General features: G+C 45.6%; 1 protein-coding gene across 1 annotated transcript in view; it reads right to left on the bottom strand.

Annotated features, from left to right (window-relative positions):
• Positions 1-7,743, bottom strand: part of LOC115404653 (plexin-C1-like) — a 34,599-nt gene extending 26,856 nt beyond the window's left edge. The window contains exon 1 of the mRNA XM_030114056.1: positions 7,321-7,743. Within this exon, the coding sequence (XP_029969916.1) occupies positions 7,321-7,654 (334 nt within the window). The 5' untranslated portion in view covers positions 7,655-7,743. The remainder of the gene's footprint in view (positions 1-7,320) is intronic.
• Positions 7,744-20,863: the final 13,120 nt, after the last annotated feature.

The raw sequence follows: 20,863 nt of genomic DNA, 5'->3' as shown, positions 1-20,863 counted from the left end.
GCTCCGGGAATACGGAGTCCAGGGCCCCTTGTTCAGGGCCATCTGGTCTCTGTATGACCGGAGTAGGAGTCTGGTCCACATTGCCACCAGTAAGTCAGACCTGTTCCTGCTGCATGTTGGACTCCGGCAGGGCTGCCCTTTGGCAAAGGTTCTGTTCATGATCTTTACGGACAGAATAAAGATAGAGATTGGGTGAGGAGCTCCATCACCGGGGAGGAGCTCTGAGTAGAGCCGCTACTCCTTCACATCTAGAGGAGCCAGCTGAGGTGGCTCGGGCACGTCTTCAGGATGCCTCCTGGACGCCTCCCTGGGGAGGTTTTTCGGGCATGTCCCACCGGGAGGAGACCCCGGGGAAGACCTAGGACACGCTGGAGAGACTATGTCTCTCGGCTGGCCTGGGAACGCCTTGGGATCCTCCCAGAGGAGCTGGAGGAAGTGTCTGGGGACAGGGAAGTCTGGGCATCCCTGCTGAGACTGCTGCCCTCGCCACTTAGTCCCGGATGAGGGGCGGAAAATGGATGAATGGATGGCTGTACAAAAATTAATGGTGACTAATAAAACAAGAAAGGATTAATTGAACCTAAATAACTAGAACAATATTCACTGAAAAGAGTTACAGAGTTTTACGGATTCAAGAAGAAAGAATATTTTCATCATTTTATCTCTTTTTCATGCAGTTTTATTTAATTTTTTTTTCTCGGCCATTGTAGATGAAATTGAGCTACAGATTCAAAAGGTCTCAGAAGCTGTTTGATGCTGACAAGCTGTATAGTTTGATGGACTCACCTTGATGAGTTGCCCGTCTCCAGTCCCGATGAAGAAAACCATCCAGCTGTTCTGCCTCACTGCCAGAACAGAGGTCATGCAGTTCTGTCTGAGGAGAACTGTCTTCGGACGTAGAATTGTACAGGACTTTTCAAGTGCCGTCTGTAAGAATAAGGTATTTTTTGTACAGCTTATGTAAATTCACGTTGTTAAAAAAAAAAAATATATATATATATATATATATTTAAAGCAAGTTACCATAATTCTTAAAGTAGGTGACAATACTGTTGACTTAGGTTGACTTGAGTGCGACTGTGTTCTGAACATAGTAAATAATAATAGGATAAAGTGTGTGTGACTGCTGCAGTGTAGAGTGTGTGGCACACCACCCTTATAAAAGACTCATATATCATATCAATTATTAGAAACACAATTTTTTGTGGAATATTTTTCAATACTCAGAGAACTCAAAGAGCACCAAATTCAGAGAATCACCCTTTTATCGGGATAAAAAAAAGATAAGAAAAATTAACCAACTCTGGACCTTACTTTAGCCAATCAATAACGAGGTAGCCTCGTTATATATTGGTTTTCTAACGTGTCAATCAACCTCTCTACATTTGTAGTAACTGTCATGCTCCTACGCCCTTCTCATCCCCCCCTCCCCCACGCGCTCCACCCATAGGCTCTGCTGCCGCTATCAACACCTTTTCACCTGTAGACTTGAGACAATTGCCACAAACAATGTATGTTTTATTCTTAAAACAAGACTTGTATGAAACAGTCCGGAGAGTGAGAGGAGGGGGGCGGGGGGTGTTTACGCCTGCAGGCTGCAGCCACACACAGATCAGCTGTGAGCTCTGAGTCTGCTCCAGTCCTGCAGCTCCACACAAACCTCCCCGTCCTCCTCTGATCCACCCGAGAGCAGGGACGGGTCTATGGCGTTACATTTGTGCCACAATTCCGAGGGGAGCAAAAGATGAAGTACGCCAGCGCACCTACAATTTTGTGCGCTCGCTTGACCCGCCTCTCTCTCGCTCTCTCAATCTGCCTCCTGCGCTCCCTGGAAGAGCCCTGTGCGCTCCTCCACGGTGTGCAATGTTAGAATTCTGCCACGCTGATTGGTTGCCATACGGCTCAGGTACAGGATTTGGCGCAAGTACAGGATTTTACTTATATTCGCTGTGTTTTGTGTTGTTCAAAAGGACACGTTGGTAGCTATGTGTTAACGCTATGATGCTAAGTTGCTACATGCTACACGCTACTTTCTGCGTAAGGAGGAGGCGTTCCTCCATAGAGAGCAGGGGAGGAGGGGGTATGTGTGGGTCACGCATGCGCAGCATTTCAAAGAGGAGTAACTGTCACTGGATTTCTTCTCCTCGTAAACCAGCCCCGCCCACTCCTCATCCGTTTGGATTTTGGAGATGAGCTCAGTCTGGGTAGGAGCCCATAGAAGGGGATTTCACTCGGGTCTGAAACGGCCGAGCCAATCAGCGTTGCCGGTTTTTGTTTTCAATTTTTTTGGCAAATTCCGGTGGCTAAACCGGAAGTGACGCCATCGCTGCGCATAGCGGAGATAACGGACTTTAACTTTAACCATCGTCTGAAAGCTGCAATAAGTAAAGTTACAGCCAAAATACCAAGAATTACAACAATCAAGCAAGAGCAAGAGTCTGCGCCTGGTGAGTTTCTGACAGGAAAAGGCATTTTCGCATGTCTTTGTGTGTAAGGAAGCTAGAGCTAATGAGCTAATGCTAACCCTTAGAGAAGCGAAGGCATTTTGATGACATATTTGTTTTGAAGCGCTGATTGGCTGAAGTGCGCTGTCAGTCAAAGGAGTAACCAACACCCCCTGCAAGAAGTTTCAATGGGCTCCTATCCAGACTGAGCTTAACTCCAAATCCAAATGTGGATGAGGAGTGAGCGGGTCTGGTTTACGAGGCCATGGATTTCTCTCTCCCCCTAGAACTGCCACCTTAACGTGGTGGGGGAGTTTGAGAGCCCGCATGATCCCAGGAGCTATGTTTCCGGGGGGCTTTATGCCCCCTAGTAGGCTCTCCCATGGCAAACAGGTCCTGGGTGACGGGCCAGACTGAGAGCAGTTCAAAACCCCCTATGAGCAGAAAAAGAACAAAGGTCGTTACGTCGCCCGGTATGGCGCAGCCGGGGCCCCACCCTGGAGCCAGGCCTGGGGTTGGGGCTCGTAAGCGAGCGCCTGGTGGCCGGGTCTTTGCCCACGGAGCCCGGCCGGGCTCAGCCCGAAGGGACAACGTGGGCCTGACCTCCGGTGGGCTCACCACCCACCGAGGGAACCGTAGGGGCCGGGTGCAGTGTGGATTGGGTGGCAGCCGACGGCAGGGTGCCCGGCGACCCAATCCTCGGACACAGAGACTGGCTCTAGGGACATGGAATGTCACCTCGTTGGCGGGGAAGGAGCCCGAGCTTGTGAGGGAGGTTGAGAGGTACCGGCTAGATATAGTCGGGCTCACCTCCACACATAGCCTGGGCTCTGGAACCCAAACTCTCAAGAAGGGCTGGACTCTCCACTTCTCTGGCGTTGCCCGCGGTGAGAGGCGGCGGGCTGGTGTGGGTTTGCTTGTAGCCCCACAGCTCAGCCGCCATGTGTTGGAGTTCACCCCAGTGAACGAGAGGGTTGCATCCCTGCGCCTTCGGGTCGGGGATAGGTGCCTCACTGTTGTCTCGGCTTATGGGCCGAACAGCAGTGCAGAGTACCCGGCCTTCTTGGAGTCCCTGGGAGGGGTGCTGGACAGTGCTCCGACTGGGGACTCCATTGTTCTACTGGGGGACTTCAACGCCCACATGGGCAGCGACAGTGAGACCTGGAAGGGGGTGATTGGATCGCACGGCCTCCCCGATCTGAACCCGAGTGGTGTTCTGTTATTGGACTTCTGTGCTAGTCACAGTTTGTCCATAACAAACACCATGTTCGAGCACAGGGGTGTCCATAAGTGCACTTGGCACCAGGACACCCTAGGTCGGAGGTCGATGATCGACTTTGTTGTCGTGTCATCTGACCTCCGGCCGCGTGTTTTGGACACTCGGGTGAAGAGAGGGCAGAGCTGTCGACCGATCACCACCTGGTGGTGAGTTGGATTCGCTGGCGGAGGAGGAAAGCGGACAGACTTGGCAGACCCAAACGTGTTGTGAGGGTCTGCTGGGAACGTCTGGCGGAACCCTCTGTCAGCATGGCTTTCAACTCCCACCTCCGGGAGAGCTTCTCTCATGTCCCGAGGGAGGCTGGGGACATTGAGTCCGATTGGACCATGTTCTCCACCTCCATTGTCGAAGCAGCTGCTCGGAGCTGTGGTCGTAAGGTCTCCGGTGCCTGTCGTGGCGGCAACCCCCGAACCCGGTGGTGGACACCGGAAGTAAGGGCTGCTGTCAAGCTGAAGAAGGAGTCCTATCGAGCCTTGCTGGCTCATGGGACTCCCGAAACAGCTGACGGGTACCGGCAGGCCAAGCGAACTGCAGCCCGAGTGGTTGTGGAGGCAAAAACTCGGGTCTGGGAGGAGTTCGGGGAGGCCATGGAGGAGGACTATCGGTCGGCCTCGAAGAAATTCTGGCAAACCGTCCGGCGCCTCAGGAGGGGAAAGCAGGTCTCCGCCAACACTGTTTACAGTGGAGGTGGGGAGCTGCTGACCTCAACTGGGGATATTGTTGGACGGTGGAAGGAATACTTTGAGGACCTCCTCAATCCCGTCGCCACGTCTTCCGTGGAGGAAGCAGAGGCTGAGGTCTCAGAGGTGGACTCGTCCATCACCCAAGCTGAAGTCACTGAGGTGGTTGGCAAGCTCCTCGGTGGCAAGGCACCGGGGGTGGACGAGATTCGGCCTGAGTACCTTAAGTCTCTGGATGTGCAGGGACTGTCTTGGTTGACACGTCTCTGCAACATTGCGTGGCTGTCGGGGACGGTGCCTCTGGATTGGCAGACCGGGGTGGTGGTCCCCCTGTTTAAAAAGGGGGACCGGAGGGTGTGCTCCAACTATAGGGGGATTACACTCCTCAGCCTCCCCGGGAAAGTCTATTCCAGGGTACTGGAGAGGAGGATCCGACCGATAGTCGAACCTCGGATCCAGGAGGAACAATGCGGTTTTCGTCCTGGTCGTGGAACAGTGGACCAGCTCTATACCCTCCATGGGGTGCTCGAGGGTTCGTGGGAGTTTGCCCAACCAGTCCACATGTGTTTTGTGGATTTGGAGAAGGCATTCGACCGTGTCCCTCGTGGTGTCTTGTGGGGGGTGCTCCGGGAATACGGAGTCCGGGGCCCCTTGCTAAGGGCCGTCCGGTCTTTGTATGACCGGAGTAGGAGTCTGGTCCGCATTGCCGGCAGTAAGTCGGACCTGTTCCCGGTGCATGTTGGACTCCGGCAGGGCTGAGGATCAGCACCTCCAAATCCGAGGCCATGGTCCTCGACCGGAGGAAGGTGGCTTGCCCCCTCCAGGTTGGTGGAGAGACCCTAGCCCAAGTGGAGGAGTTCAAGTATCTTGGGGTCTTGTTCACGAGTGGGGGACAGATGGAGCGTGAGATTGACAGGCAGATCGGTGCAGCGGCTGCAGTGATGCAGTCGTTGTATCGGTCCGTCGTGGTGAAGAAGGAGCTGAGCCGAAAGGCGAAGCTCTCGATTTACCGGTCAATCTACGTTCCCACCCTCACCTATGGTCATGAGCTTTGGGTCATGACCGAAAGGACAAGATCCCGGATACAAGCGGCCGAAATGAGCTTCCTCCACAGGGTGGCTGGGCGCTCCCTTAGAGATAGGGTGAGGAGCTCAGTCACCAGGGAGGAGCTCGGAGTAGAGCCGCTACTCCTCCACATCGAGAGGAACCAGCTGAGGTGGCTCGGACATCTGTTTAGGATGCCTCCTGGACGCCTCCCTGGGGAGGTGTTCCGGGCATGTCCCACTGGGAGGAGACCCCGGGGAAGACCCAGGACACGCTGGAGAGACTATGTCTCTCGGCTGGCCTGGGAACGCCTTGGGATCCTCCCAGAGGAGCTGGAGGAAGTGTCTGGGGACAGGGAAGTCTGGGCATCCCTGCTGAGACTGCTGCCCCCGCGACCCGGCCCCGGATAAGCGGTAGAAAATGGATGGATGGATAGATGGATTTCTCTCTCCATGGAAAATCCTCTATACAACCTTTAATTTTTCTGATGGATTTCATTTTACAAGACTTGGATTATTTGAGGTTTGTTCAGCATTGAATGTGTTAAATGCAACAGTTCATCAAATTCAAAGTTATTTCGACATATTTTGTTATAACATAATACTAATGGAAACTAAACCCAGGATAGACTCTGTGCACCTTCACTCCTCATCTTTTGGCTCTGTGCCACAAAATTCCACAACATCTGGAGCAGACCATGTAAACTTAGATCCTGCTCAGCATGAAGAATGGATTGTAAGAAACAAACATGTAATGGATTTATACTTTTTAGTGATTTAAAAATGTTTGATACTGTTTTGGTTTTAATGAAAACCTAATACTTCACTGTAACTTTACAGAGAAATTTCAAACAGAAACACACTGATCATGGGTCTGATGATCACATAAACCTGAATATAAAAACATATGACTGATCTTTTGAAAAAATCATCAAATTTGATAGTCTGTTCTGATCAGCATTGACTGTCACATTGTTATTATAACATTACAAAATATTAAATGGGCCATTTTCACAGCTCTACTACTTCCTGAAAATAGCTGTGCACATTCATTTCCTGTCTTGCATCATTGGCCAAAATGATAAATCCAGGTGTGTCTTGTTGCAGCAGTCTAAACCAGACACACCTGGTTTAATCAGTTTGGCCAATAATGCAAGACAGGAAATGAATGTGCACAGCTATTTTCAGGAAGTAGTGAAGCTGTGAAAATACCCCATTGACTTGAATTTGTTTGAACATGTGAAACCCATTAAAAGTAAACAAGTGACTCACGCTATGTTCTGAGAGATCAGGACTGATGTCAAACAGCCACAGCTGGTGTTGGTTTGTCCTCCATCCACACTGAACACGCCGCTCCACAGCCTCTGACCACCTGGGACGACCGAGGAGGCCAGCAGTCTGCTGCCATGTCTACCAGAGAAGATGACAGCTCCCACCAGAGACTTCAGAGTCTCCCTTTTTATTTAATGTGTCTTCGAGTCTAAAAAGACGGATGTGGTTGTTTTGAGCGCCTGATGGCTCATTGGCGAGCAGATAATGATCGAGTTGATCTGAAATCCGTCCACGAACTCCACGTTCCCTTTACTTTGGATGGTGGGTACGCCAGACGCCTCATTAGAGAAAATATCCCCCCGCTGGAAGTGTCTTCAGTGTTGTGAAGGTTACAGTTCCTGAATCAGAGGGACATTTCTCCTCTCCAGACCCGTCCTGTTGTATCGCAGTCAGAATATAAGAGACACTGCGAGGCTGGTTTTTCTTCAGGGTCACCAGAAAAGCGACGGACGCGCTGCTGCGTTTGGCTGGTCCCACCTGGAAGTTTTCCTTGTGCAGAATGTTGGAGATGTTGTTCAGGTCCAGAATCTCACAGTATCCACACGCTCCATCGATCACACCGCAGCTGATCACAGACTGATTCTTCTCAAACGGTAATAAAACATTGACCCTGAAAGTTGCGTTCCAGTCAGCGGCAGCAGGAACTCTGTAGAAGTCCTCCGTGTCCGGATTCAGGACTCCTCTCAGGGTCAGACTGTGGACCGGGGTCAGGTCGTGGTTCAGCTGGTACAGTTTCTCTTCAGTGGCGATGTAAACCGTGTTACTGTCCACGGCCAAGTGACGGATGTCCCCATCCAAGAGAAAGGATGTGTCTTCCTCCAGACACAGACTCGGGGCTCCACAGAGGATTAAAAGCAGACCGAGCAGCAGGACCATCTTCCAGGGAGGGAGGCAGCTTCAGCTGAGAGACCCTCACACACTTCAGACCTGCATGGCTCTCTGCTCTCCGACACACACGTCCTGAAGCCGTGCGTAAAAGCGCCTGAGAGAAAAGGAGAAGTGCTGAAAATGGGAGGGAGCAAGACTGAAAATCAACTGACATTTATCTGTGTTTGTTCAGGAAATGTCACGATTACACAGCGTAGAACTATTTACTGCGCAATGTGTATTTTGACTTCAAAATTAAGTCTGTCCGCAAATAATCTGTGTGCAAAATCTGACCATCCTGATGCTGTGTGCTTCAATAAGGAAATCAGCAAGGACAGACTCAAGCTGAAAGATAATGCAAAACCATAAGACCAAGGTGGTTGACAGCATATTATATAAGCAGTTATCCACCCAGAGGCAGAACTGTATGATTATTATGATTATTATGGATGTAGTTTGACTATTGCAACAACACATTATCAGTAGGGCAAAACTAGCCTGTCTCACAACAGTCTAATCCCACACTGTAAAAAAATTACCAGGAGTTCACAATAATCAACTGTAAAAATTTCACTCTAAATTGCAGTATTATTACTTTACAGGATTTAACTTTAAAGTTCACAGTATGACACTGTAACTTAGAAGTTTACTATAAAACAGTGCCATCACAGTAAACTACTGTGTTATTTGTTGTTTTAATTATTACTGGGATTTCACAGCATTTTATTGTGTTATTCAGTGAAAAATACTGTATTAAGACTCTCCACGCAAAAACACAGCAAATTACATGAACTGCACTGAATTGTGGGACCTGCCGCGGCTTTTTTCAAATATGTCAAAACTGTTGGTGCGTGGACTTAATACCACCCACCCGCAGAACAAGAGATGGAATGTTGCCTTGTTTTCCACCTTTGCGTTCACTATATTGACATTTTAAATGAGTGTAACAGCCACCTCACCGAAGGCTGCGAGGGACAGCCACACGGAGGATTAACAGGTTAGTTGGTTGAGTAACTGTGTGCGCTAAAGGGACGTTGAGTGTCACTGTTTGCACCACATTTTGATTTGAGGCTGTGGCTTCGGTAACGTGAGCAAGTTAGATAGTGGTTTGATGCGATGCAAACCACCCACACTAACATTAGCTTCCGTTTCTCTTTCGTCTTGCATGTGAAATTCTCAGTCGAGCAGCACAAAGGCTAATTTAATGTCAGCGTTTTTTTTTTCTTCTTCTTCTTCTTCTTTCCAGGTATTTCTTGATCCATGAACGGCTTGCAGGGTGTTTGTCTTTAGGCCTTCTACACCTGATGGCATGCTTCAAAGAGCCAAACCTCCATCATGCTTGGGACTGATGTGAGTTGTTAAAAAGATCAATAAGCATGCAGTGATTGCATAAGTAAGTATAAAATTGCTGCAACAGATGTAATGAAACAAGGATCCTATTTTACAGCCATGTGCCACTACCGCTGATGTACACAGGACACAGGAGCTGCCAGGCACCCCCTGCTTGATTGTACAAGGTATTGTTACTTTGATTTTACTTTATATTTGTAGGAAAAATGTGAAAACTGTGAATATTTTATAAATGATTATAAATTCATTACATATGTTTACTTACTGTAACTGGTTGACTGATGTTTTGAAATGTTTTTGCTAAATTTTGTATAATCTCCATGTCTTGTCTTATCTCCATCTCTTCTGATTGTGATCTTTTCTGATAATTTTTCCTTTGAGCATTGAAAGTTTCTCACCATCTCAATGACACATTCAGCATTCCACATCTTTATGACAGCAAACATCTGCTTATTTCAGGTGACCTGATGAAGCCAAGGGCGTGGAGGTTGTCGATTGAGGAAGGAGTGGTGATGGGACCATGCAGCTGTGCAAATTTTATACATTTTATAAAGGAGCTTGTATGCTTGTTCTGAATATGTTTCAAGCATTTTGCACAGGAAAATTACCTGTTAAATGTGATATTGCACTTTGCACTTATCGCAAGGTTTAGTAAGTCCACAGCTAATCACTGCTATATCACGGTAATTCCTTGGCATGGCAACCACGAATTTACTGTAAAGTGTTGTTGTTTTACTGTAAATTGCTGTGGAATAATTACAGTAAAGTGTCTGTGAATTAATTACGGTAAAGTGTTGTGAAAATATGTACAGCTAATTGCTGTGAATGCAATGCAATTATTAACCAATAATTTACTGTAATTTTTCAGTGAAATTCTTACAGTGCTCTCGTTCCCTATTAGTGGGTGGACCATCCAACGCTTCGTGAATTCTGTTTCAAACCATAAAACTATTTTAAAGTATTCGGGCCTCTTCTTGACAAGGTGACAGCTTCGTCTATGAAACCCTCACACTCTTCTGGCCGACATGAGACTGTGGTCTCTGACACACGTTTGGAAGTTGTGCATAAAAGCGCATTGTGCATTATTCTAAAAGTACTGAAAATGTGAGGGACTGAACACGTGAAACTGAAAATTAAGTGGAATTTATCTATTTTATTTCTGACTGTGTGAGGATTCAGCAATGTGTGAATATAGTCTGCAACAGGGGTGCCCAATACGTCGATCGCGATTGAATGGTCGATTGCAAAGGGAGTGTGGGTCAATCGCATGGCATTGAATAGTCGAGCACGAATGATCGGCCATCATCAATCCGCACTATGACGTCTGTCTTGTGACTGACATACGGGTCAGCCAATCCGACGTCTGATCACTTTTTGACTTCCGGTGTGTCACCAAACGCCAGAACTTCTCCTGCGAGTGTGTTGCCTAGCTAGCCTAGTTAACTGGCATGAATGCAAAAGAGGAGCTGTTGACAGTATTTTCCATGAAAGAGCACACGTGAGGAGAGGACATTTCTAGTCTTTCAAAAACTTTATTGAGAAAACCCAGCTCCCGATATGCAAACTCATGTCCATCACCACGGACCGAACCCCCGGTGATTTCCCAGACTTCCTCAATCACCACTACATAATACATCAACAAGCGTTATGCGCTTAAAATGCTCAACATGACAGAGATTATAGATGTGGCAACGAAGATCGCCTGCTGTATTCGCACTAGATCTCTTCAAAGACGGCTGTTCCATACACATCTGGAGAAGGCCGACTGCGACCACTGTGAGTTGTTGCTACACACCGATGTGAGATGGTGTGTAGCAGCTCTGTCTGGAGATTAGGGAGTTTTTACTTGGAGCTAAACATGCAGAGTCCTGGTCAACTGAACGATGACCAGTGGCTGCTCGACTTGGCTCTTTTTAACCGATCTGAAAAACATGTTGAATGATCTCAATTCAGAGTTGCAAGGAAAAGACAGAGCTGTGATCAATATGATCAGCTCAGTTCATGCTTTCAAACCAAAGATGGAAAATCTGCCCTCAAAGTTACAGCGCCATGATTTGGCAAACTTCAAGAATGTTGCATCAGAGTTGGAGATGCAGGAGAAATGTGTGAGCAGCTTGACAGTGCACGCTACACAAAGCAGATTGAGAACTGTCAGTCAGAGTCCAACAGACGCTTTCAGGACTTTGCTTTGCTGGAGCCAGTTGCTACATTCATGTACTGGGTTCATACAGTAATGTAATGTAATGTACACCAATAAGCATTATGGATGAAATTCAGATTCAGTTAAAATCAATACATTATTTATCTTAGGGAAAAAAGGAAAAAAAGAGGAAAGACGAAGCAATAATTTATAAGAATTTAAATAACGATAATATCGAATAAAAAGACTATATCGTTTGCATTGTTATTGCACTGGTAGATCCTTCTGACTTGGTCATGTTATAAGTAGCTCACAAGCTGAAAAAGTGTGGGCACCCCTGGTCTGCAATATATGTTCCAGATACAAAAACTAAATCTGTAATATCTGAGTGCAAAATCTGTCGATCCCAACAGGAGGGAAATCCTCAGCAAACCAATGACACCCTCCAGGCGGCAGTCCAGTGAAAAGCTGCTGATGGTGATTTGTGGCATTTTATTTTCAGTCAGCAGACAATATCCTCCCATGTCTCTGCAGCAAACCTCACAGGAAGCATTTTCAGTAGCAGCAGTTTCAACAGTCACGTTCAGACTTCAGCAGGACAGAGTCGACATCGAGTGTAGTTTCTGGGAAGTTCTCTCTCTCAGTTCTTGGGGAAACACTGAAAGTTCCTGACCAGAGCTGTAAAAAGTACATGCATTTTAAACTGACACTTGTTAAATACTTTGTTGAAAGTGTGAGTACTGAGTAAACTACTTTAAGTGAAAGTCAGACAGCAAAGGGTTTTGAAGAGAATCTAAGTTTCAAAGAAAAAACAGTTGAGACGAACTTCGAAACCTTTTCAGTCTCTTTAACTTCGGTTTTTGGTTTTTGCCGTGAGCAGATCGACTTTCTGTGTGCACCGAAAACACACACTCTGTTTGGACACCACCTCAACTGTTACCACTGACACAGATCATGACTGAAATCTATCAGGTTTGAGTCTCAATTAAATAATTTTCTGGACACAAATAATATTTAATAATCTGATTGGAGTAGATATTTCATTAAATGACAAGAACTTTAATTAGTAGTTTTTTTTTTAAGTTTGGGGTTTCGTTAATGAATATACTGAGTAACTTCTCAAACCTCTAAATTAAACTACATATGAGCGCTGTGCTCTCATTGCATTGCTGGGTTTTCTTCAGGTCCTCCAGTTTCCTGCCACAGTGTAAAAACATGACAGGTTAACCAGAGATTCTACATTCAGAGAAGCTGACACGTCTCAACATCTGTTGAACTCTGACTAAATTTGAAACATTTTGACTTCTTGACTTGATAAGAAATTTAATTGTTTTTTTTTCTCACTATATTAACAAAAAAAGTTTCCCACATTTAGTCTAAATCTAGCAATTAAGACAACCGAGAAGATAAAAAGTAGAGCAAGCAAATTTTATTATGAAAACTGGTAACCACATGGTCACCAGACAGAACATGTACACAGTCTGTCAAACTGGTTAATACAAGAAACATTTGAATAAAAAAAATTTGCTTTTATTTTGCTTTAAACAAATTCATAAAATGGAGGGAAGTCTGAGGATACCAGACTTAGACAAAAATTTGCAATACATTTGTTGTAAATATGAGCGATAAATGATCTAAAGTAAATAAAAATACAAAACAGATGCTTCATATGGTTAAAATGTTTCCCATAAGCAATTATACAGTAAACATGAGATACATAAACATGAGAACCTGATCCCAGTGACGTACATTCAGTCTGACATCTGATGGATTCTGTCTTTGCTGGTCACAGTATCTGCTTCACAACAAACCAAAAGAAATGATTGAATAGTAAATCAGACTTTAAAAATAACAGAAATGGAGACGCTGCCTGTGGTGTTTCGAAGCTTTAACCACTACAGCCACATTTAAAGTGCAGACATACAAGCAACTGAAATTACTAATAAAAACAACAAATCCAAACCTTTTTTTGAGGATATTTAAACTTTTTTCTTATAAAACAGCACCAGTGATCAGTGCTTGTTCCTCTTAGTGGTGACTTCTTATCGCATAGACAGACAAACACCAGCGCGGAAAAAACAAAAGAAAAACACATTCCAGTTCAAATCAATGAAAAACACAATTTTAGTCACAAATGAAGAAGAACACATTGATTATCAAAAGCAGGGAACCATTCAATAGAATTCTGTGAAAGAGAAAAGTCTGTAAGAAAACTGTTTTAGTCATTTAAAACTGTAAAACAAAGTTAGTGGTTTAAAAGTGGAATATGTTGTTGTTTTTGTCCACTTACCAGCAATAACATAGGGATCAGCATGAAGCACAGGATGACAATGACTGGAGGCATTAACATTGGAGGAGCAAGTGACACTGTCTTGTCACCGTATTTAATCTAAAAAAGAAAACATCTCATCAGAGCCTTGAGCCAGAGATATGAAGGCTGGAATTTTGAGTGAATATTGATAAAATCATCATGAAATGTGTCCAAACAAACGCAGGAATATTCTGTGTACATGGACATTTGATGCAATAAAATGTTGAGCTGCAGTTGAAAAACAAAAGTTACCATTAACGTCTGGAACTGTGCGCTGGGTGGGCTCTGAATCTCACAAGAGTAAAAGTTGAAACTCTTCACCGGGGTCTTTGTCTTCCATGATGCAGGGGTATCGTTTCTCCTCCTGCTCCCCCCATACTGACAACTCCGCTGGTGTTATCTCCAGTTTGTCTGCTTTCTCTGAAATGACAGCAGAAACTAATGTTGATCCCATGTGGAACACGTTGGTGTTATTTCAAACAAAACAGAAGAAATTTAACCTGTATGGTGATCTGGACGTGGTCACCCCTCTGTGTGGATGTGAAGCTGGTGAACTCTGGGTCTGGATGGTAGATCAGGTTTGTGGAGCAGATCAAGGTTTCATTGGCCACTGTCAACAGAAGAGAACTGCTGGAAACTGTGGAGGGATTTGTAGCTGCAGGTGACTTGAAGGTGAGATTCTGCATGAAATCAAAAGAAAAGAGACGTCTCATATTGATGATATGATTGTTGTTTGACTCATTGTTTCTATGATAATATTGATTAAGATGTTCCAAGATGTTGTGGGTCTTCAGATTGAGGAAACATTTCCTCCATCCTTCACAACAGAAACCCAAACCCTGGTCTTCGCTCTCCAGACCCACCTGATGGTTCCTGTCAGTCGGAGGTTGGACTTCCTGAGGGGCTCGGCTGTGAATGACCCCCTCCACAAACTCCAGGTGAGATCCAGTGAGTGTGATCTTCCTCCCCCCACTGCAGGTTCAGGGAAAGTGGTCGACATGAAACTTCTAGCTCAGCATGATACATTGAAAACAGATGAAAAAAACCATCCATAGCTAGTAATAATAGCTAGTCACAGCTGGTCATAGCTAGTAAACTCGGGGCAAGAGAATATTTTAGTATTCAACTTCGCTGTGGTCTTCGGGTCTTGGTGCTTGCTGTGATGGCAACCCTGAACCCAGTGGTGGACACCAGAAGTCAGGGCTGTCTTCAAGCTTATGAAGGAGTCCTTTCCATTGTAACTGGCTCGTGGATTCCCAAAGCAGCTGACAGGTAGCAGTAAGCTAAGAAAACTGCAGAACAAGTGGTTGTTGAGGCAAAAACTCGGGTCTGGGAGGAGTTCGGAGAGGCCATGGAGGAGGACCATGTCTTCCGTGGGGGAAGCAGTTTAAAGTCTCAGAGGTGGACTCGTCCATCATCCAAGCTGAAGTCACCGAGGTGGTTGGTAAGCTTCTGGGGTGGCAATGCACCAGGGGTGGACGAGATTCGCCCTGAGTACCTAAAGTTTCTGGATACATATGGACTGTCTGGTTGACACGTCTCTGCAACAGACTGGCAGACCAGGGTGGTGGTCCCCCTTTTTAAAAAGGAGGACCAGAGGGTTTGCTCCAGCTCCAGGGAGATCCTATTCCTTAGTCATCCCAGGAAAGTCTTTTTCAGGTACTGGAGAGGAGGATTCAACCGATAGTTGAACCTCAGATCCCAGAGGAACAATGTGGTTTTCGTCCTGGTCATGGAACACTGGACCAACTCTATACCATCTCTGGCCTGCTCAAGGGCTTATGGGACATCACCCAATCAGTCCACATGTGTTTGGTGGATTTGGAAACGGCGTTCGACTGCATTCCTTGGGATGCCTTGTCTGGGGTGCTTCGGGAGTATGGAGTCCTTGTTTAAGGGCCATCAGTATCTGTAGGACTGAAGCAGGAGCCTGGTCCTTATTGCCCTCAGTAAGTCGGACCTGTCGCCACTGCATGCCGGACTCCAGCAGGGCTGCCCTTTGTCACTGGTTCTGTTCATAATCTTTATGGACAGAATTTCTAGGCGCAGCCAGGGGCCCAGAGGGGGTCAGGTTTGGTATCCACTGGATTTCATCTTTGGTTTTTCAGATGATGTGTTCTGTTGGCTCCATCGAACTGGACCTGCAGCATGCACTGGGGCGGTTCGCAGCCGAGTGTGAAGCAACAGGGATGAGAATTAGCACCTCCAAATCCGAGGCCATGGTCCTCGACCGGAAGAAGGCGGCCTGCCCTCTCCAGGTCAGTGGAGAGACTCTGGCCCAAGTGGAGGAGTTTAAGTATCTTGGGTTTTGTTTTTGAGTGGGGGCGGATGGAGCGTGAGATTGACAGCCGGATTGGTGAAGCGGCTGCAATGATGCGGTCATATCGGTCCTCATGGTGAAGAAAAAGCTGAGGCGGAAAAGCAAAGCTTCGATTGACTTCTACCTTCACCTATGGTCATGAGCTTTGGGTACGACCTAAAGAACAAGACCACAGATTCAAGCAGCTGAAATGAGCTTCCTCCGTAGGGTGGCTGGGCGCTCCCTTAGAGATAGGGTGAGGAGCTTAGTCACCAGGGAGGAGCTTGGAACAGAGCCACTACTCCTCACATTGAGAGGAACCAGCTGAAGAGGCTCGGACATCGGTTTAGGATGCTTCCTGGACGCCTCCCGAGGGAGGTGTTCTGGGTATGTCCCACCAGTAGGAGGCCCAGGGAACACTGAGGACATGCTGGAGAGTCTACCGGTATGTCTCTCATTTGGGCTGGGAACACCTTGGGATCCTCTCAGAGGAGCTGGAGGAAGTGGTCTGTGGACAGGGAAGTCTGGGCATCCCTGCTTAGACTGCTGTCCCCGCAACCCGGTCCCGGAATAAGCGGTGGAAGATGGATGATTGATGGAATGCGGGATGGAGTATCAGTAAATCCAAGCACACCTGATCCAGGAGTTCTTCGGTGAAATGTCTCGACAGGAAGGTGACGACTGGTAGGTGATGCTCGCGTCACCGTGGCAACTGCCGTCTGGGAGGAGAACCGCAGGCTTTCACTGTCCCTTTACGGTTTGCTCTGGGAATGTGGAAGGTCAAACTGGAGCCGCTGTTGTTCCAGACAGGAGACCTGAGCAGAGAACACACAACAAGACTCAACAAGATCCAGAAACAATGAAAACTGAGCAGAGAAATGCTCCTCAATGCTACCATCACTCTTGGAAAACTGCACCATGTTCTCCTGAGAGCTGAGAGGAAAAGGTTTGGTCATGTCACTCCTGTTAAAATGTGATGGGTTCAGTGTGTTTCATGGCTGCGTTTCTCCTCTTGGACTTCCAGATGTGGTGAAGCGACTCACTCCTGTGGCGTACAGTCCAGGTCTGCCTGCATCCTCACTCCGGTCACACCGCTGAGGTTACCACCTGACAACACTGCGTGGTTTCTTCCATAGAAAGACACAATGCTGGGGCTGATGGAGGAGATCTCAGGCTTCTGACGAGGAAAACACATCAAAACACAATCAGCAGCAATACAGTCAGAGTGTGGAGGAGGAGAGAGTCAGAGGAAGAGACTCACAGGAAAGTTCAGCTCAGACTGCAGCGTTTGACACACACTGTCCTGCAGGAGGAGGAAGAAACACTTTACAGTGATGGAGCATCTTTCTGACACATCAGATGCTGTGGGTTCATGTACGATTTGGATTTACTGCTAAATTAACAAGTCGTGTAGATGAGCCTGTATTACAGTAAGAAAGATGTTATTACATCTGGAAGTCGTTCATTAGCCCAGGAACAGCCGTTGTTGCTCCATTTACAGCCGGCTTTGATACACTGCTGACACCTGAAGGGAAAACACAAATCAGAGTTTAAATCTGCAGGAAGGAACAGGAAGAGCTTCATACACCACAGTCACCAAAATTAAAACAGTCATTAAACAGGTTTAAAAAAAAAATACGCTGTATGTTCGCTGAAATATGTCTGGTTCTTTTGAAATTTTTACAATATCTTTGGTGGTTTGGTGTGCTGGATTAGAGCCTCCTGCAGGACTTATTTTTGACACCCCTGCTTTAGTTTTCTACTCTGTGGACACAGAGAAAAGGTAATTACTGCAGCAACAACAGAGTATTTCTAAAGAAACAAAGATAATGGCTTAATCAAATTAGTCTTTCAATATCATGCATCTGCAAATTGACTAACTCTCTCTTTAATCTTCAAACTCTCCTACTGGTGTGGAAACATGTTCCCCTGCAGCTGTCTCCACTGCTGTGTGAGTGAATGACTTACAAGACTCGGGTTGGTGGGTCCACTCATCTCAGAACAGTTCATTAACTGCAGTTGTTCGGTCAGACTTGTTGAGCCAAGCGCCATCTTTACAGTGACCAGCAGGCCTGTCAAACAGAAACATGATCTGCATTTCATCATTTTGAAAACTGACAATATGTTTTAATGTGTAACAGATGTAATGAGACAAGAGATCAGTCAACTGGTGGTGAATATTGTGTCTGTTTGCATTTCCTTCATCATTTCTATCAAATCACCTTCAGGAGGAACGGTCTGCTTAGAAAGGAAGCAGGTGCATTGTGGGAACTGTGGAGGAAGGCCATCCCGGCTACAAGCTCCCCAGAAGTTGTGGAGAACTGACAGGCGAACCGCGTCTCTTTGCTCACACTCACATGAGTCTGGATGTTCAGAGTGAGCTGAGAGAGAAAGAACAGAAGATGAGTGGTGAATCAAGGAGCTCCAGCTGGTTTCAGTCCTCAGAGTGTGATCTGGTCTGAACCTGTCCAGTCCCGTCTTCAACAACTTTGTGGGAAATCAGTTTCTGCTGGAAGACATCAGGAATGGACAGCCAGTCGGAGTCCTCACAGTCATCTTCAAAGGTGCAGCTTTGGAAAGAAACACATGTTCTCACCAAGTTCATGACTGCTTGAACTGTTCCAGAAGCTTCTTCTCTCACCTTTCTTTGGAGACACACCACACACAGTATGGATCCTGAGCAGTCCACCACTCCTGGACATTTGTGTGTGTGCTGCACTTTGCTACAGCCACACGCTTCACCTACAAACAAGAACATTGAGGAAGACTTCAAAATACACCAAATGCAACGGAAAATTATTTATTACAAGCTGTGTGAGACAGTTCCATCAATATCTACCTCATTTTGAAATGGCACATACACATGTTTATGATCCACTGGATCCAGGTGCATTCTGGGAAACACTCGGCGGTCCTGGTTGGACATGTAGAGCACTGGGGACAGGTGGGGTGATAGTCCCTGTCACAGCAAGCTGATGACAAGAGTGTGAGTCAATAAATGTTCTGAGGAAGAAACTTCAACTTCAAACTGGATCCTGTTTTTCTCAGAAGTCTTTAAAAAGCTGTGAATCGTTCATCGTTCACAGGATGTGGTTCGTGACAAGTCAGAGCGAGGGATGTTTCGATAGTTTTCCATTTAATATGCTCGTGTTAAGATCTTATCCTGCTGAGTTTTACCAGCATCAGGGGTTTTACAATCTTTATGACTAAAACAGCTGTTTTTTCTATTTTTCCACCAAATCAAATGTATCTGGAGTAACATAAAAAAGATATTTATCCTTCAATATGAGGAGAGCACAGCTTCTGAAGTTCCACATATAATGTAATTATTCTACACAATAACTGTATCTTATGCTGCCTTCATGAAGTTTCAATTTAAATTTAGGATGGAAAACACTTCAATACATTTTCAGCTTTTTTAGGTGCCTGATTTTAATGGTCTCATCCTTCTGATCAGCATCTTTCAGACAATTTTGACATTTTTTAATAGAACAGAAATACTTTATTAATCCCAGAGGAAAAATACTTTAACTGTTGATCCACACAGAATAAATAAGTTGAATCGAAAACAAGACACAATAAAAATTTAATAAGTAATTTTAAATACTTAAATTTACAAAGATTAATGGTGACTAATACACACAGAAAGGATGAAATTTAACCAAAACACCATGAACAACATTCACAGGAAAGAGTGACAGAGATTTACTTCCTCAAGAACGAAAAATATTTTAGTCATTTTTAAAAATTTTTCTCTTTTCAAGCAACTTTTCTTACAGATTCAATTGTTTGAGGTTTTTTGGCTCTGAGGTCTCACAAGCTGTTTGATGCTGACAAGCTGTACAGTTTGATGGACTCACCTTGATGAGCTGCCCGTCTCCAGTCCCGATGAAGAAAACCATCCAGCTGTTCTGCCTCACTGCCAGAACAGAGGTCATGTTGCTCTGTCTGAGGAGAACTGTCGGCTGAACCTGCTGTCTAAGCCACCATGGAAATCGTTCTGTAAAAATAGGATATTTTTGGTAAACCTGATGTAAATTCGCGTGTTTTTAAAGAAAACTGTTTAAAGCAGTTTGCGATAACTTTTTACAGTAGGTGACCTTTTTGTTTGTTTTTGATTGAGCTTGAATTGACTGTGTGTTCATTAGTTTTCTGAGAAAAAAGCAGGTTCAACACTCAGCAATGAAGAAATGGGTGTAAAATATGATGGATCAGAGGAAGAAGTGAGGAGGATGATTTTCTGCTGAGCTTTGAGCTGCTAGCATGAAGCACCTGGACTGCACACTCTGCTCTCCTCCATCATCTTTTTATCATCAGTGAAGCCCTGTTATGACACTTTCTGTTGACAGGTTTATTATGTATATTTTTAAAGCCAAACATGAATCTAAAGTCTCGGCTTTGCGTTCACCACGACCTCCTGAATGCTGATGTTTTCAGTCACTGTTAGCTACTAGCATAGTTAGCTTTGGCTGCAGAGTGGACACAACTTTGTTCAATTCTTTCTTATAAACTGTGGTTTGAGCACCGTGTTGCTTTCTTTAAGCCTCACAGCCAGGGTGAGAGTTTCACTATTGCTCAGGACTGTTTACGGTTTCATTTAAAATATATTAAGGTGCAGATATTTTCCCTTTTGGTGTAATATGTTTTCAGATTTGTTTTTCTTTTTTTCTTTGTGATCACTGCTTTTGAGATCAGTCACACCTGAAGTCAGTCAGGCTGATTGGAGCTGCAGGATAAAGTGTGTGTGACTGCTGCAGTCCAGAGTGTGTGACACACCACACTTAAAAAGGCTCATAGACTATGAAAGAGGTTTCATATAAACCCACAACACATCTCCACACAGAATCTCACTTCCACACAGGAACAACCCACACTGCAGCCACACATTCATGCTGACAATTAAAGTCACAATTCTCAAAGTTCTCTTCAGTCAGATATAGTTCAGTTGAAGCGGGTTTTATGACTTTGTGTCTGTTATGACTGATTCTGAAGGCAGGGACCTAAAATGTGACGTGCAACTTTTATATTGTTGACAACCTGTTGAACATCATTAATTGTTCTGATGGAATGCATTTTACAAGACTTGGATTATTTGAGGTTTGTTCAGCATTGAATGTG

This window comes from Salarias fasciatus, chromosome 17 (genome assembly GCF_902148845.1).
Source record: "Salarias fasciatus chromosome 17, fSalaFa1.1, whole genome shotgun sequence".
NCBI classification, from domain to species: Eukaryota; Metazoa; Chordata; class Actinopteri; order Blenniiformes; family Blenniidae; genus Salarias; species Salarias fasciatus.
This window is presented reverse-complemented; position numbering and strand designations above follow the sequence as displayed.